Source organism: Zalophus californianus, chromosome 15 (genome assembly GCF_009762305.2).
Source record: "Zalophus californianus isolate mZalCal1 chromosome 15, mZalCal1.pri.v2, whole genome shotgun sequence".
In the NCBI taxonomy this organism is placed as follows: domain Eukaryota; kingdom Metazoa; phylum Chordata; class Mammalia; order Carnivora; family Otariidae; genus Zalophus; species Zalophus californianus.
Window position 1 is genome coordinate 17,121,251 of NC_045609.1, and position 19,045 is coordinate 17,140,295.

The following is a 19,045-nucleotide window of genomic DNA, read 5'->3' on the forward strand; positions in this document are numbered from 1 at the left end:
GCTGGGACTACAACTCCCAGCAGGCAACGCCACACCCCTTTCCTGCCCTCTTGCCACGGCCCACCTGCCCACGGCGGGTTAAGGCTGGGAGGCCGCACCGTGCGGCGAGGGCCGCCGCACATGCGCCTTGAGGAAAGATGGCACCTGCCGGCGGCTGCTGCTGCTGCTACTGCTGCTGGGGCGGCGCTGTGGCTGCCGCGGATGCCGTCCGGCGCGTCCTGGTGCTGCTGTTGTTGGGGGTCCTGTCCGCCGGGCTATGCCCGGGCGCCGTGGCCACCGAGCACTACTCGCCGCTGTCGCTGCTCAAGCAGGAGCTGCAGCACCGGCAGCAGCAGGAGGCCCCGGCAGGCGGCGGCTGCAGCCCTCAGTCCGGGGACTGGGGAGACCAGTACTCGGTCGAGTGCGGCGGTGAGTGGGCGGCGGCGGGCGGGCGTGCGTCCCGGTCGCCCCGGGCCGCGGGGGCGGCGGGACCATGGGAACGGCGGGCCCCGGGGCCGAGGTGCTGGGCCGCCCGGGCCTCGCCGCCGACAGCCGCGGTGCGGCGTGTGCTCCTGCGGGAGCCGGCGCCGCGAGGTGTCATGCCGGGGCAGCTTCCCGCCGCTCGCACCCACGCCGCTGCGCGCCCTCGTCTCGTAGCCACCGTGGGGAGGGTGGTGAATGGAGAAAAGAGCTGACAGCATGTTCCTGCGGCCAGGGCCGCCTCTCCGGAGTCCTAGCAACTGTTGAAAGGGTGGAAGAGAAGATGGCAAGTGGCCCGGGGCAGCCCCGGTACCCGCTCCGGGCCCCGCGCGTGCCGGGGGAGCGAGGGAGGGACCGACGGACGAAGGACGACCGGGTCCGGAGAGGGCATCCCTGGCCCGTCTTAGGCCCGGAAATCAGGTTTTCTGACCTCTTGGGTTGATGTCTTGTATTAAACACAACCTCTAAAAATGTGAAGCCTGAAAGAAAGAAGGGAACAAAATTGCAAGCCCATTTTATCTGCTCGTTGAAGTCTTGCTTCCAGTTATTTAAGACTGACTTGTGACCTGTGATCTGTCAGGTGTCTCCCAGAGGGCAGAAAGGGCCCTGCAGGCCTTGAGCCTGTGTATGTCAGAGCTGTGTGTGTATTGGAACTAGGCCAGCTCATTCATTAAGATGGGCGCTATTGCCCTCAGCTTAGTTAAGTCATGACAGATGCCTCAGGGGCAAAATACGTGTGTGTGTGGGGGGTTTGTTTTGAGGTTCTCCATTGAGTCTTTTCACCCTTCAATCCCCTCCCTTCATTTTCCCTTCCTGTCCCTTTCCTCTTCCCTGGACTTCACTTAAGGGCTTGCTTTTGAAAGGTCTGGGTCTACCGACCCAGCTGGCTGGTTGCTTTTATGGCCTGACGGCAGTGTTCTTTACTATTGTGTAACTGAAAAGACAATAAGTAATTTTTAGTTGAGATGAAATGTCCAGATTAGCACGCTCTGATTTCCTTTAAGCACAATCTGACTCCCTTAAGGACATCTCGCTCATTGGAGGGTATGTGACTTCTTCATTTTGTAGTAGGCCTTGGCTAGTAATGGTAATAGTAAGGGCCAGCGCTGTAGAGTGGGAAAAGAATGGCTTTTACCTCTGTCACTTTCTGTGACTCTGCACAAGGTAATTGCTTGTCTTTGCAGAGTTGCCGCCTCTCTAAATTGAAGGCACTGTTACCTAATTACAGGGTTTCATTTTCTTCACAAGAGTGCTGTGAGGAAAGTGAGAAATAGCCAACACATATGGAGTGCTTGCTGTATGCCAAGCACTGCCATAAAAGCTTCGGGTTGATTAGCCTATTCTCTTAAATCTGTCAGCACACCAGTCACTACCTCATTGGATGGTAACTCCTTTTCCTCAGATGGGAAAGCTGAGACACAGTGAAATCATCACCTTCCTGAGGGCCCTCCAGCTGTAAAGGGAGGAACCCAGGCAGGCAGGTTCTAGATGAAACTTTGTCTTAGACACTAAGTAGTTACAGGTAGGAAACCACATCGGTAGTATTTGCTAGCATATAGGACGTTATTATGTACATCTTCATTTCCCTTTCCCTCCTGTAGTCATGTGATGCTCACTGGCCCAGGGAGACCCAGATTCTAGGCGATGGAAGATGCAAATCAAGATTTCTATTATGAAATTGCTTGATATTCTTGACCTACGTGGCTCCTTTCACTCTGTGGCATCAGGCTCATGCCAGTGTTTGAGTCCTTATTTGAGCCGACTCTGACCTGTATCATGCTTTTCTTCTAGATTATGTAGGTTTTCATGAACTAGGCGTTTGGAGGAATTCTCTCCATTCTACCAGTTCCCCCATATGTGGGAACCATTACCTTGTGTTCTCTGCTTCAGAGGATGAACACTATATTATGAGATTTTAAGCATACTTTATTCAAATGTTTCAGTTTTCTATTTCCCCCATGTAGGACTTATTTTCATAGTTTGGAATTACAAATGTGTTGTTGCGGATGTGTGGCATGAGTCTTTGAGCCAGCCGTCCCTGGGCTGACATCAATGTCCCGTAGCTGCTGACAGGTGCTAAAGTGGCTTGGTCACTGCTGCTCGCCCCAGCTAGTCATTCCCAAAGGCAACTGCTTATGCTCCTTGGCACTCTGGCTGTCTCTCCTAGCTTTCCTGGATGTGGTACGTGACAGAAGCCCTCTCTGTTGTGGTAGCAACTCCCAAAATGTCTCTCACTTCTCCCTCCTCATCTTGGGCAAGTAGGTAGAAGCTGGACCCTATGAAACCTGCCCCAGTCCCTCACTGTCCTAAGAACAGATGTAGGAACAAATTCAGGATTTGCAGCTAACCATATCGTAACCCAGGGGCTCATGTTCTGAATCCAGAACCCCCTTCTGCTCAACATTAGGGCCTGGATAAGTGCCAGGATCCAGAACAAGCCATTTCTTCAGAGTCTCACTGTTAGTCATACCATCACTGGCCTTTCCAGCCACAGGCCTGTCCATATCAAGCCAGTCCCTATACAGGGGACAGACGCAGAAGCCACTTTTCAGAAACCTTCCCATAGCTTTTGGATTCTGACGGCTGATTGATGCCGCTTGGGTCTAAATCTGCACACCTTCTGGTGAGCTGTATGTGTATTCTCTTAAGACAGAACCCCCAGTGATTATAGAGCCAAAGGCAGCAGCTGGTGAGAGCGCATAGGTCTGAACACAGCACTGGCAGTGCCTGTGCTGTGTGGACCACCCTCAAATGGAATCCAGTGGCCTGGGAGCAGAGACAAGCATGGGTGACCCAGGCGCCAGGGGTCTCAGCCTGACTTTGCTGTTCCCAGGCCCCCTTCAACTTTCTCTTCCAGAGCAATTTTTACATTTTACTTGAAAGGCGTGTATAACCACAGACGTCAGATCATTTCTCTGTTTTCCTGGGGGAAACATAATCTTACTTTTAAAAGAAGTGGACACTGAAATGTACATATTTTTTCTTTTTTCTTTTTGTTTTAAAGATTTCGTTTATTTGTCAGAGACAGAGTGAGCACAAGCAGGGGGAGCGGCGGGCAGAGGGAGAAGCAGTCTCCCCGCCGAGCAAGGAGCCCGATGCGGGGCTCGATCCCAGGACCCTGGGATCATGACCTGAGCAGAAGGCAGACACTTAACAGACTGAGCCACCCAGGCATCCCATTATTTTTCAAATAAAAATAAATTTCCCTTCCTTGTTACCTTTGCCCTGTTTGTAGTTTGGAATTGTGGGAGGAAATAAGGAACAGAAGTTTTTCCCCTAGTTTTATATTTATAAACGCTATGTACATTCTTATTTAATCCTCTCAGCACTGCAGCAGGTACTGTTTTTATCTCCGTTCCACGGTAGAACGTAGAGCCAGGGTTTGAGCCTGGCCTCCTGACCCGTTGTGTATTATTTCCTCGGTAATATTTCCCTCTTAGAATAATTTCTTGTCAGTATTAATGATCAAGTCCTATACCCTTCACCTTTGTTGAAAGTTACATTCTTAACTTGTAGAATTTTATATGGACATATATGGAAGGATGCTTTACTGCATTAGTATTTTGAACTATAGCGCTAGAATGAATTTTTTTTTAAGATTTTATTTATTTATTTGAGGGAGAGACACAGCGAGAGAGGGAACACAAGCAGGGGGAGAGGGAGAGGGAGAAGCAGGCTTCCCACGGAGCAGGGAGCCCGATGCGGGGCTCGATCCCAGGACCCTGGGATCATGACCTGAGCCGAAGGCAGACGCTTAATGATTCAGCCACCCAGGCGCCCCGAAGACTCTCACTGGATCTGTAGAATGGATCTGTTCTTTCACAGGAAAGCTATCTGTGTGCCTACTACTTGCTAGTCAGTGTTCTGGACTCTGGGGATACAGCACAGCTGGCTAGCTTCCCGGAGTGGAGCCTGCGTTCTGGTCGGGGAAGAGAGGAATGTATAGCAGGCCCACTGATAAGTGCCTTGAAGAATAAAAGGTACGGGGCTACTTTGTGAGGGGGCCAGGGAAGGCCTCTGGTAAGGTGGCATGAACAGAGCCCTGGACAGAGTGAGCTTTGGAGAGATCTTAGAGATGTCTTAATTTGATACCCCAGTGTTGTAGATCTGGTAAGTTATGGTCCAGATAAGCTGAAACATGTCTGTCGATTGAAGACTTCATCTCTCTCTCCTCTGCTCTTCCTGCTAAAGCTAAACTGCATCTCATTCAAAGGTGGCATTCATCCTGTATTAGATATTATCTACATGTTCTTTACAGACTAAGATGTATTTTGACGGTTCAAACGTGTGTACTTCTTGTAATTGTTTGGAAAATACTTTATTTTCCTTTTTTGAAAATATAATATTTATAGGAACAGTGACTGTGATTTTTTTTTTCCTTTTTACTGCCTTCTTGAGACTTTTGTCTGCTCCGAAGTGAGGTAGTCCTTGTACTTGATGTCTTTATGGTGCTTTTGAGATGGCCACCTTCATCTACCTGGCCGCATTAGCTCTACCTATGCTTAATGCCTCAGTCAAGTTCAATGATTAATTTACAACCTGAAGTAGTTTTCTTTAGTTTCTTGAAATTAATAATGCAAGATTTGAGCTTGTTTTCCCACAGTTCTTTGTGAAGAAAAGAACATTTGTGTCTGATTTGGGGGGTGTTAGCTGCCAGAAGAATAGGGAAGTAGCTGCAAACCTAATTGTGTTTGACAGTAAGACTTAAAGATTGTTCATACATCTTTCTTAACGGAGGAATCCGTTATTTAAATAGATGACATTGGTCTTACTGCTCACAGCACTTAAATCATTGCTATGCCGTAGAGGTGGCAGGGAGGGACCCTTTTACAATGAGAGCCCTTTTTTAGTCTGGCTTTGAGGAAGTTAAGGACCAGATTTTATGCTCAGTCATGGTAACCGTGGTAACCCTTACTGTTACATTTGCTTGATCCTTTTTCTCTTGGCTCTGATTTTGTGTGTTTTTGTATATAGTTTTGTAGCAAATCTCTTCCAATCTTTTTTTAAGGTATACACAAGTAAATTTGCCAGTGTAGGGTAAGCAGCTTATTTTGAGGGCAGAGACCAAGGCATAGAGCGGTAAAGAGATTTATATCCCCCAGCCCTGGGCACTGTGGTATTGTCTGGAGGATGCTTGCCTCTTTTGCTACCTGAACAGCATCTTTCAGAAAGTTTCTGCTTTAGGAGTTGCTCCTCGTAGTGTGAACCCTTTGAAGATGATAGCTGTGGTATTTGCATACTCATTAGCTTTCTCAAATAGATCTATTTTTTTTTTAAAGATTGTATTCATTTATTTGACAGAGAGAGACACAGCGAGAGAGGGAACACAAGCAGGGGGAGAGGCAGAGGGAGAAGCAGGCTTCCCACGGAGCAGGGAGCCTGACGCGGGGCTCGATCCCAGGACCCCGGGATCGTGACCCGAGCCGAAGGCAGATGCTTCACGACTGAGCCACCCAGGTGCCCCTCAAATAGATCTATTAAGAATTACATTTACCTTGTAAAAGGTCTGTACACTGGTAGACATGTTCAGCTTTGGTTACTGGGGGTTCGTTTTCTCCCCTGCTCTGGATGAGGGCAAAAGAATGTGGCCTGGGCATTAGAACCTAACCTATGTGGACTAGGCCCACAGAAGTGGTAGAACACTTTGTGTATCCAGACTTTTCAAGAAGTTCTATAGCACGTAGACATGGCTTGGCTTCACTGCACTCCCTAAATACTTGGCCAACTGACCGACTTCTGAAGCTTCCCCTTTTCCCAATGTGGTGTTTTAAAGAGGTCATCTTATCTTTTTGTTTGGGCTTGTTATCTTGCAGGTAGAATAAATGGAAAATTTATTGAAGTAGCAGAATTTTAATACTTTTCACTTTGCGTTAATGCTATTTTCCTCTGTTAACCTTTTTTTAAAGTGTTTACCTTTTATTGAAATGTGACATATATGCAGACAAATGTGTCATCACTGGTGTTTTCTTCATGAACTGTTTTCACAAACTGAACAACTTGTGTAACTAGAAATATAATATAATATAATAGCTGTTTTTAAGCTTGCTAATAAAGTCTCATTCCACATTCCCTTAGTTTGATTTGGAGATAACACGGTATGACTTTATTTCTGGTTCAGGTATCAGCACAGTGGATGTGCACCACTCAGGTGCTGGTGTTTTGTACGTAGACACTCAGAAATCCTGGGCCAGACGGTCTGCCTCTTCTGCACGGAAGAGCAGTTGAGTTCTCTTGTGACCTTTTCCTGCCTGTGTTTGGGGTGTTCACAGTGACTCTCGGGGGCGCCTGGGTGGCTCAGTCAGTTAAGCATCTGCCTTTGGCTCAGGTCATGATCCCAGGGTATGAGATCCAGATTGAGCTCCATGTTGGGCTCCCTGCTCAGCAGGGAGTCTGCTAGTCTCTCTCCCTCTGCGTCAACACCCCCCACCCCCCGCTTGTGGGCAAGTGCCCTCTCTCACACTCTCTTTGTCTCAAATAAATAAAATCTTCAAAGTGACTGTTCCCTTTTCACTAAGGTTTTCACATCATTGCCTAGATTTGCTTCAGCTTTCCCTGTAGAGTTGATGGTATTTGACAGCGTGTGTAGGTTTATGAAAAAGTCTTCAGCTCTTAAAAGTATGTGTCACTTGAAGCATCTGCTGTGTCTTCAATCCATGCTACAACCCCAGGCTAAGTGAGTAGCCTTTGCGGCTAAGGCTGGCTGCTCACTTTGCTGGCTCCAGTGCCCCCCACCCGGTTCTCTTCTTGGATCGATGCCACATCATTTGCTTCCCTGCCTCTTTTTCCATTCTCTGCAGCCGACCAGCCCCTTTTCTTTTGGTTGTATACATTCTGTACATGTGTTAATACTTTTGTGTGGGTCGGTACACCTTTGATCAGATTATATTCATGCTTGGTTATAAAGCCATCTGTCTCTTTAAGATGCCCTTTGCAGATCTTTGTTCTAATGGATTAATTATATGTTGACCTTATAATCTAATTCCCAGTGGGCAGCCCCTATTTTCAAGTTGTTTTATGATAACTTACACATCTCAGGTACAGATGAATAATATTTTGTTAGGACAGAAGAAGCATATGAATTCCGAGGAGGAGAACTTTTCCTCCTCCTGCTTTTCCTGTTATTACATTCTAAAAGAAACTTACCATTTGGGACCATCAACCGATGTGGTGTACAAGGTCCTCAACAGTGGTTGTCTTACAAATGCAGAAATTGGTAAAAGCATCATAACTGATGCTGCCTTGCAGCTGCTTGGCCTCTGGTAGCCCCTCCAGCCACAGCAATGCTTACGGCTCTTCGCAGGTCACCTACACCTCGGACTAGAATTGCCTGACTTCCAAGTTCTAGCCTATCCATGGGAAAAGCCCAGTCATCCCTGTTTTCATGAGAATTTGGCACACTTCTGTAACTAGAGCAAGGTGGTCAAGTGGTGAGTGCAGCCCAGCCGCTGTTGAGTTCCTTATAAAACGTCTTCCTGCAGGGATTGGCTCTGGATTTGCTGTTTACAAGCTTTCAGTCAGTTTCACCTGCAAACATGAATGTATGACAAATACCTGTGACTTCCAAAGCCACGTCTCCTTGCCTCACGAGGAGGTCATTTGATTTGATGGAGAAGGAAGCAATCAGAAGAGAACTTTCCCAGCATCATAGCTACCGCTTGCCAGCAGCTCTAGGCGCATCTTTTGCCTCTGGTCCTGTCTGGGTGTGGACTTGCTGGAGCCTCCGGGAGTGTAGCCGTCTTCTTGTGCAGGTTATCTCATTCCCTCTTGTCTTCTTCCATCAGCATACAAATGGTTATAATAGCTCCTGTCGAGAAAAAACAGGAGCACACGTCCTTCCAGCCGCCTCTCTTCTCTCTGCTCCCTTTATAGCAGAATTCCTCAAAGGAGATGTTTCTGTGCACTGTCTCCAAGTCTCCAGTTTTTTCTTGAACCTACTGCAGTCAGCTCCTTGTGCCTCCACCAAAACCAATCTTAAAATCAGCTGTCTGTGGGGTTTGGAAGGGCAGGAAAGAAGTTTGATGGCATTGCTCTACCTAAACCATCTATTATTACGACCCAGCATTGGCAGAATGGGTGGTCACAAGTGGACCATTGCCACCTCTGTTGATGTGGTGTCCTAGAGCAGGATGTGGCCAGCCTCACCTTTGCAATTTCTTCGTCTTGTGACCTTAAACACATCCATTAACACTGAGCTCATTACCCCATGTGTGTGATGAGCCTAAGGTGTGTTCTACCTACCCCAGAGGATGGAGGACCAAAGGAAAGAGTGTTGTGAGAGCATTTTGAAAGCTGTAAAGTGCTGTAAAAACCAAAATAATCTTAAGGAAAGAAGGAAGAAGAAATGGAGGTGCCTGGGTGGCACAATCGTTAAGCGTCTGCCTTCGGCTCAGGTCATGATCTCAGGGGTCCTGGGATCGAGCCCCACATTGGGCTCCCTGCTCTGCGGGAAGCCTGCTTCTCCCTCTCCCGCTCCCCCTGCTCGTGTTCCCTCTCGCTGTGTCTCTCTGTGTCAAATACATAAATAAGATCTTAAAAAAAAAATTGCTAAGAAGGAAGAAGAAATGAAAAGCAAAACCCTCCGCTAATTTTAGCCTAGATATGTATACAGTGGAGCCTTGAACAATGTGGGGGTTGGAGCACCCTTCCTCCCCCACCCATGTACATCTTCTGACCATCAAAACTCCATGTACAACTTCTGACTCCCCACAGAAACTTTACTAATAGCCTACTGTTGACCGGAAGCCTTACTAGTGACAAGTAGCTTGATGGACACATATTTCGTGTGTGTATTATATACTATATTCTTAGAATAAAATAAGCTAGGGTAAAGGAACTGTAGTCAAGAAAATCATAAGGAAGAGAAAATACATTTACAGTAGCATACTGTATTTATTTAAAAAATCTGCATATAAGAGGACCCACGCAGTTCAAACCCAACCATTTCCTGTGAATTGTGGGCATTATATCTCCTCACAAAAGCCCTGAGAGGGTATGTGGTGGTAGTTGTTCCAGTTTTACAAATGAGGAAACAGGCTAAGAGATACGAAAGGATTTGTGCAGTCAGCCAGCTGGTGAGGCATCTGATGGGGGTCAGTCTGGCTCCCCAGCCCACACCCTGAACTCTGGAGCTTTGCCTCCAAACCAACTACTCTTCCTCTGACTTCACATTTAATTAGATTTCAGTATAAGGGCTGGTTCTTTGAAAATACTGGTAATGTTTAGACAATTATCTAGCAAGGCTCATCAAGAAAAATGAGAAGGAACAAATACTTTAGGGATAAGGGAGTATAATGGAAAACGAGAATCATTGTAATAACTCTGTATAGTTTTATGGCAAAGATGTAAAACAATTCAAAGAAATGTTCTTCAGATAGTTCTTTAGAAAAAAAGGCAAATTACCAAGTTGATTTACCCTCCTTCTCTTAAATACCTTGCCCCCACTAGGGTCAGCTCTATTTTTCTTGTTAAACTTAAGCTTCCGGAGCTGTCATTGAGACCCTACCTCTGTCCCCTGTTTACTCATCCATTGTTAAGTTAATGATTATCAGATTCATACCTGTAGCTCTTATCTTTCCCTGGAATTTCCTAACTACCTGTGAGACGGCTTCTCGTTGAGTATCTCCCCGGCACTGGGCTCTTGACTGCCCTCCGAAACCAGTCTTCCTCTTAAACTTCCCATTTCAGTTAATGGCCCCTGTACCTTGTGTTGCTACACAAACTGGAAACCAGTGCCTTTGTCCTCTTTTCATGCCTAATTTTTCTCAAAGCCCTATCTTTTTTAATTCCTCTACCTTTTTGGAGTCTGAGCCTCCATTTCAACCCATTGGTCTTTGGGCTTTTCCCATTTTTTAGCCGGCCGCGACCTCCCACTTGGCCTCCCTCCTCTCGTCTCCTGGGCTCTTCTCTCCTCACACAACTGTCCATAATCTTTCTTTTTTTTTTTTTTATTTTTTTTATTATGTTAATCACCATATATTACATCATTAGTTTTTGGTGCAGTGTTCCATGATTCATTGTTTGTTCATAACACCCAGTGCTCCATGCAGAACGTGCCCTCCTCAATACCCATCACCAGGCTAACCCATCCCCCTACCCCCCTTCCCTCTAGAACCCTCAGTTTGTTTTTCAGAGTCCATCATCTCTCATGGTTCGTCTCCCCCTCTGACATACTCCCCTTTTCTTCCTCTCCTGTTATCTTCTTCTTTTTCTTTTTTCTTAAAATATGTTGCGTTATTTGTTTCAGAAGTACAGAACTGTGATTCAACAGTCTTGCACAATTCACAGTGCTCACCGTAGCACATACCCTCCCCAATGTCTATCACCCAGCCACCCCATCCCTCCCACCCCCAACCACTCCAGTAACACTCAGTTTCTTTCCTGAGATTAAGAATTCCTCATATCAGTGAGGTCATGTGATACATGTCTTTCTCTGATTGACTTATTTCATTCAGCATAACACCCTCCAGTTCCATCCACGTTGTTGCAAATGGCAAGATCTCATTCCTTTTGATGGCTGCATAATATTCCATTGTGTATATATACCACCTCTTCTTTATCCATTCATCTGTCGATGGGCGTCTTGGCTCTTTCCACAGTTTGGCTATGGTGGACATTGCTGCTATAAACATTGGGGTACACGTACCCCTTCGGGTCCCTACATTTGTATCTTTGTGGTAAATACCCAGTAGTGCAATTGCTGGATCGAACGGTAGCTCTAATTTCAACTGTTTGAGGAACCTCCGTACTGTTTTCCAGAGGAGTTGCACCAGCTTGCATTCCCACCAACAGTGTAGGAGGGTTCCCCTTTCTCCACATCCCCGCCAACATCTGTCGTTCCCTGACTTGTTAATTTTAGCCATTCTGACGGGTGTGAGGTGGTATCTCATTGAGGTTTTGATTTGGATTTCCCTGATGCCGAGCGATGTTGAGCACTTTTTCATGTGCCTGTTGGCCATTTGGATGTCTTCTTTGGAGAAATGTCTGTTCATGTCTTCTGCCCATTTCTTGATTGGATTATTTGTTCTTTGGGTGTTGAGTTTGATAAGTTCTTTATAGATTTTGGATACTAGCCCTTTATCTGATATGTCATTTGCAAATATTTTCTCCCATTCTGTCGGTTTTCTTTTGGTTTTGTGGACTGTTTCTTTTGCTGTGCAAAAGCTTTTTATCTTGATGAAATCCCAATAGTTCATTTTTGCCCTGGCTTCCCGTGCCTTTGGCGATGTTTCTAGGAAGAAGTTGCTGCGGCTAAGGTCGAAAAGGTTGCTACCTGTGTTCTCCTTTAGGATTTTGATGGACTCCTGTCTCACGTTTAGGTCTTTCAACCATTTGGAGTCTATTTTTGTGTGTGGTGTAAGGAAGTGGTCCAGTTTCATTCTTCTGCATGTGGCTGTCCAATTTTCCCAACATCATTTGTTGAAGAGACTGTCTCTTTTCCATTGGACATTCTTTCCTGCTTTGTCAAAGATAAGTTGACCATAGAGTTGAGGGTCCATTTCTGGGCTCTCGATTCTGTTCCATTGATCGATGTGTCTGTTTTTGTGCCAGTACCATACTGTCTTGATGAGGACAGCTTTGTAATAGAGCTGGAAGTCTGGAATTGTGATGCCGCCAGCTTTGCTTTTCTTTTTCAGTATTCCTCTGGCTATTCTGGGTCTCTTCTGGTTCCATACAAATTTTAGGATTATTTGTTCCATTTCTTTGAAAAAAGTGGATGGTATTTTGATGGGGATTGCATTGAATGTGTAGATTGCTCTAGGTAGCATTGACATCTTCACAATGTTGATTCTCCCAATCCATGAGCATGGAACGTTTTTCCATTTCTTTGTGTCTTCTTCAATTTCTTTCATGAGTATTTTATAGTTTTCTGAGTACAGATCCTTTGCCTCTTTGGTTAGATTTATTCCTAGGTATCTAATGGTTTTGGGTGCAATTGTAAATGGGATTGACTCCTTGATTTGTCTCTCTTCTGTCTTGTTGTTGGTGTATAGGAATGCCACTGATTTCTGTGCATTGATTTTATATCCTGCTACTTTACTGAATTCCTGTATGAGTTCTAGCAGTTTTGGGGTGGAGTCTTTTGGGTTTTCCACATACAGTATCATATCATCTGCAAAGAGTGAGAGTTTGACTTCCTCTTTGCCGATTTGGATGCCTTTGATTTCTTTTTGTTGTCTGATTGCTGTGGCTAGGACTTCTAATACTATGTTGAATAGCAGTGGTGAGAGTGGACATCCCTGCCGCGTTCCTGACCTTAGGGGAAAAGCTCTCAGCCTTTCCCCATTGAGAATGATATTCGCTGTAGGTTTTTCATAGATGGCTTTTATGATATTGAGGTATGTACCCTCTATCCCTATACTCTGAAGAGTTTTGATCAAGAAAGGATGCTGTACTTTGTCAAATGCTTTTTCTGCATCTATTGAGAGGATCCTATGATTCTTGTTCTTTCTTTTGTTAATGTATTGTATCACGTTGATTGATTTGCGGATGTTGAACCATCCTTGCAGCCCAGGGATAAATCCCACTTGGTCGTGGTGAATAATCCTTTTAATGTACTGTTGGATCCTATTGGCTAGTATTTTGGTGAGAATTTTTGCATCCATGTTCATCAAGGATATTGGTCTGTAATTCTGTTTTTTGATGGGGTCTTTGTCTGGTTTTGGGATCAAGGTAATGCTGGCCTCATAAAATGAGTTTGGAAGTTTCCCTTCCATTTCTATTTTTTGGAACAGTTTCAGGAGAATAGGTATTAATTCTTCTTTAAATGTCTTATAGAATTCCCCTGGGAAGCCATCTGGCCCTGGGCTTTTGTTTCTTGGGAGATTTTTGATGACTGTTTCAATTTCCTTAGTGGTTATAGGTCTGTTCAGGTTTTCTATTTCTTCCTGGTTCAATTTTGGTCGTTGATACATCTCTAGGAATGCACCCATTTCTTCCAGGTTATCTAATTTGCTGGCATAGAGTTGCTCATAATATGTTCTTATAATTGTTTGTATTTCTTTGGTGTTGGTTGTGATCTCTCCTCTTTCATTCATGATTTTGTTGATTTGGGTCATTTCTCTTTTCTTTTTGATCAGTCTGGCCAGGGGTTTATCAATCTTGTTAATTCTTTCAAAGAACCAGCTCCTAGTTTCGTTGATCTGTTCTACTGTTCTTTTGGTTTCTAGTTCATTGATTTCTGCTCTGATCTTTATGATTTCTCTTCTCCTGCTGGGTTTAGGCTTTCTTTGCTGTTCTTTCTCCAGCTCCTTTAGGTGTAGGGTTAGGTTGTGTATTTGAGACCTTTCTTGTTTCTTGAGAAAGGCTTGTATTGCTATATACGTTCCTCTCAGGACTGCCTTTGCTGTATCCCAAAGATTTTGAACAGTTGTGTTTTCATTTTCATTGGTTTCCATGAATTTTTTTAATTCTTCTTTAATTTCTTGGTTGACCCATTCATTCTTTAGTAGGATGCTCTTTAGCCTCCATGTATTTGAGTTCTTTCCGACTTTCCTCTTGTGGTTGAGTTCTAGTTTCAAAGCATTGTGGTCTGAAAATATGCAGGGAATGATCCCAATCTTTTGGTACCGACTGAGACCTGATTTGTGACCTAGGATGTGATCAATTCTGGAGAATGTTACATGGGCACTAGAGAAGAATGTGTATTCCTTTGCTTTGGGATGGAATGTTCTGAATATGTCTGTGAAGTCCATTTGGTCCAGTGTGTCATTTAAAGTCTTTATTTCCTTGTTGATCTTTTGCTTAGCTGATCTGTCCATTTCAGTCAGGGGGGTGTTAAAGTCCCCCACTATTATTGTTGTCAATGTGTTTCTTTGCTTTTGTTATTAATTGCCTTATATAATTGGCTGCTCCCATGTTCGGGGCATAGATATTTACAATTGTTAGATCTTCTTGTTGGATAGATCCTTTCAGTAGGATATAGTGTCCTTCCTCATCTCTTATTACAGTCTTTGTTTTAAAATCTAGTTTGTCTGATATAAGGATTGCCACCCCAGCTTTCTTTTGGTGTCCATTAGCATGGTAAATGGTTTTCCACCCCCTCACTTTCAATCTGGGGGTGTCTTTGGGTCGAAAATGAGTCTCTTGCAGACAGCATATCGATGGGTCTTGTTTTTTAATCCAATCTGATAGCCTGTGTCTTTTGATTGGGGCATTTAGCCCATTTACATTCAGGGTAACTATTGAAAGGTATGAATTTAGTGCCATTGTATTACCTGTAAGGTGACTGTTAACTGTCTGTTGTCTGTGTTCGTTTCTGCTCTTTGCTGCTTTTAGGTTCTGTCTTTGCTTAGAGGACCCCTCTCAATATTTCTTGGAGGGCTGGTTTCGTGTTTGCAAATTCCTTTAGTTTTTGTTTGTTCTGGAAGCTTTTTATCTCTCCTTCTATTTTCAATGATAGCCTAGCTGGATATAGTATTCTTGGCTGCATATTTTTCTCGTTTAGTGCTCTGAAGATATCTTGCCAGTCCTTTCTGGCCTGCCAGGTCTCTGTGGATAGGTCTGTTGCCAATCTAATGTTTCTACCATTGTAGGTTACATATCTCTTCTCCCGAGCTGCTTTCAGGATTTTCTCTTTGTCTCTGAGACTCGTAAGTTTTACTATTAGATGTCGGGGTGTTGACCTATTATTATTGATTTTGAGAGGGGTTCTTTGTGCCTCCTGGATTTTAATGCCTGTTTTCTTCCTCACATTAGGGAAGTTCTCTGCTATAATTTTTTTCCAATATACCTTCTGCCCCTCTCTCTCTCTCTTCTTCTTCTGGGATCCCAATTATTCTAATGTTGTTCCGTCTTATCATATCACTTATCTCTCGAATTCTGCCCTCGTGATCCTGTTGTTGTTTCTCTCTCTTTTTCTCAGCCTCTTTATTTTCCATCATTTGGTCTTCTATATTGCTGATTCTCTCTTCTGCCTCATTTATCCTAGCATTTAGTGCCCCCATTTTTGATTGCACCTCATCAATAGCCTTTTTGATTTCGATTTGGTTAGATTTTAGTTCTTTTATTTCTCCAGAAAGGGTTTCTCTAATAACTTCCACGCTTTTTTCAAGCCCAGCTAGTATCTTTAAAGTCATGATTCTGAACTCTAGGTCCGACATCGTACTAATGTCCGTATTGAGTAGGTCCCTGGCTGATGGTACTACCTCTTGCTCTTTTTGCTGAGGTGATTTCTTTCGTCTTGTCATTTTGTCCAGAGGAGAATAGATGAATGAGAGAACAAAATGCTAACAGGTTTACAACGTCCCCAGCAAATATACTGTATACAAATCAGAAAAGACCTGAAACCAGGGGAAAAGAAAGGGAAAGAAAGAAAAAAGAAAGAGAAAAAGAAAAAAAAAAGATAAAAACAAAAACAAAACAATACAAAAAATGCAGAATATGATCAGATATGATCAGGCTAGTGCATAGATCAGTGCCACACACTAGATTTTGGGCGTATTTTGGTCTGTTAGAAAAAAGTGCCTCCTAAAATTTTAAAGGAAGAAAGACATATATGTACAAAATAAGGGTTGATACAATGAAGGGATGGAAGATGACTGTAAAGATGAAAATTATAAAAGATTTTATAAAAGGACTTGGTAAGATAAGTTGTTTGAAAAAAGAAAGAAGATTTAAGGAAAAAAAAAAAGGAAAAAGGGAGAGAATGTGATCAGGCAGGAGACTAGAACAAAGCCATACACTAGTGATTTAGGGTATATTTTGATCTGTTAGAAGAAACTGTACCTCAAAATTTTAAAGAGAGAACAACTTATATATATATGCCAAAAATAAGGGTAACTACTATGAAGGGATAAAATATGACTCTAAAAATGAAAAATAAAAAATGTTTTTTTTTTTTTTTAAAAAGGGATTTATAAGATGTTGGTTGAAAAAGGGAAAAAGAAAAATAAAAAAAAACAGTCAACAAAAATTAACTTTGATGAAATAATGAATCATGGTAAAAAAAAAAAAAAAAAACCCATGAATCTATGTGCAGTATTCCCCTAGCGCTGGAGTTCTCCTATTCTCCTTGATCGATCAACTTGGTCTTGGCTTGCTGGCTGTTTGTGTTGATCTTCTGTGGGAGGGGCCTGTTGCTGTGGTTTCCAAATGTCTTTGCCGGAGGCGGAATTGCCCCGCCCTTGTCGGTCCGGCCTAAGGAAGCTGCTCCGGTTTGCTCTCAGGAGCTTTTGTTCCCTGCAAGCTCTCGGTACAGCTTTGGAGGACCAGGGCAGAAATGGTGGCCTCCCAATCTCCACTCGGAGGAGCTGAGAACTCGGGGCCCCGCTCCTCAGTGTGCCCCCAGAGAAAAGCAGTCACTCCCGTCTCCCCGGTCTCCGGCCGCACTCCGTGCTCACCCGGCCTGTGATCGAGCGTTGCTATCTCTGGCACCCGACCCCGCGCGGAGTCTCCAAACCCAGCAGATCCCTGCAGTGCGTTCCCGCAGCGCTCCTCCCTGGGAAGGAAGGGGAGTCTCCCCGGATCTGCTGCTTGTTGGGTCCCTGCTGGGGGAGCCGTGCCCCGACTGGGCCGCAGATCACAGTTTATGGCAACCCCGAGCTGAGAGCCCGCGACTCTGCTCCGTATCTGCAGCCGGCTTCCCTGCTCCGATGCCTGGGAGCTCTGGCGCACTCAGGCACCCCCGGTCTCTCTGTGACCCCGAGGGTCCTGAGACCACACTGTCCCGGGAGGATTCCACCCCCCGCTTAGCCACTGCAGCGACGTCCCTCCGCCGAGCCAACTTCTAAAAGGTCCGATTTTGTGCTCCGCGGCTCTATCACTTGCCAGAAGTGGCCGGCGGAGGCCCCTCCCCCGCTGTCTATCCTCCCGAATATCGCCTCGGATTCACTTCTCCGCACGCCCTACCTTCCAGTAAGTGGTCGCTTCTCTGTTCAGAGAGTTGTTGCTACTCTCCTGTTCGATCTCCTGTTGAGTTCGTAGGTGTTCAGAATGGTTTGATCCCTATTCAGCTGAATTCCTGAGACCAGACGAAATCTAGGTCTCCTACTCCTCCGCCATCTTGCTCCGCCTCCTAGTGATGTATGTCCATAATCTTTCTTGTGCTTAAGCCTTTGGTGGCTTCTTCGTCTTGATGAAGACAGGGAGTAAATGAGCTGGAAACTAAGCTTGAGCAACAAGAAAAGGAGAGAAGGGAAGTTGGAAGCAGTGCCTAGAACAAAGCCAGAATAAATGAATGAGAAATAGCAACAGTAGAATTGATAAACAGATCCAAGAGTTGGTTCTTTAAAAAAGAATAAAATAGATCAACCTGCTAAGGCTCACACATATATAGAAGAGCAGAGGCAAATGTACGTTAGGAGTGAGGGGCCGTGTGGACAATTATAGAGGCCATGAGAATTAAGACACAAATGTGGAGAAATCCCTGCTAAGATTAAAAATACGAATCATTCAGTAAATGTTTAAGAGATGATCTAGAAGAAAAAGATAAGATTCTGTATTGTGTTTTGAGAATATTTCTGTAGTAATTATCTTTCAGTTTTACTTGCGGGACACTTGGGTGGCTCAGTCGGTGAAGTGTCTGCCTTCGGCTCAGGTCATAATCCTGGGGTCCTGGGATCGAGCCTCGCATCCGGCTCTCTGCTCAGCAGAGAGTGTGCTTCTCCCTCTCCCTCTGACCCTCCTCCCCACTCCTGCTCTGTCTCTCTTTCAAATAAAATCTTTTAAAAGATATATAAAATAAATCTTGTGTTATCTGAGCAAGGAGGAATATGTTTTCCTGATTCTATGGAAATCTGTACCATCTAAATACAGATGGTTGGGTTGTTATTGTAAAATAATCAAAGCCATAGTGAGCTAAACAGTTTTAGATTGAAGAACAAATTTAACCTTCTGTTCCAGACAACTCTGGGTATAGCTGTAACAAACTGTTTTTCTCTCACAGATCCTACCAAACCAGCAAAAGACACTAATGCCAGAATTTAATACGGTTGTGGGGGTGGGGTGGGAAGAAAGCTATAAAATAGTTATAAAAATCCTAAGTAAAATATTAATAAGCTGAAGCCAGCAATCAAAGTAATGATGTGCCTTGGCCAATTAGAATTTATTTTAGAAGTACAAAGATGGCTCAACTTTTTAAAAAAAATCAAATTAATTACCTTAATAGGTCAAAGGAGAAAAATTACATGATTATCATAAAGAAATTTCCAAAAACACTTGATAAAGTTCAGCCAGCTTTCCTGATTTAAAATTTTTGATAAAACAAAGAATAGGAGAATCCTTCCTTTATGTGGTAAAATACATCAATGTTAACCCATAGCCATATAGAGCATCTTCCCACTGGATGCTTATAAATGTTAAATGAGAAATCTTATCGTCAAAACTTGAGGAAATTCTGGATCATTCAATGAAGTATTAATATCAGGAATAAGCAGGAGTACTAGTATTGAGCACTCTTTTTGGAGGTTTTATGTAGTAAAATAAGATGCTAAATGAGTATAAATATTAAAAAGATCTTGATAATTACATGTAGATGATACAATTATCCACTGAATAAATGGAAGCATTAATAGAGCTATTAAGAATTCAGTAATGTGGGTAGATAAAATATTGAGCTCTAGCCAGTTAAGACAGAAGATTTACAATATGC

General features: G+C 44.1%; 1 protein-coding gene across 8 annotated transcripts in view; it reads left to right on the top strand.

Annotated features, from left to right (window-relative positions):
- Nucleotides 1-29: 29 nt before the first annotated feature.
- TTC13 (tetratricopeptide repeat domain 13) overlaps nt 30-19,045 on the top strand; it is a 91,383-nt gene continuing 72,367 nt past the window's right edge. For all 8 annotated transcript variants that reach the window (XM_027596248.1, XM_027596249.1, XM_027596251.1 and 5 more), the window contains exon 1: nt 30-408. In XM_027596248.1, coding sequence (XP_027452049.1) covers nt 138-408 — 271 coding nt within the window. In that variant the 5' untranslated portion in view covers nt 30-137. The remainder of the gene's footprint in view (nt 409-19,045) is intronic.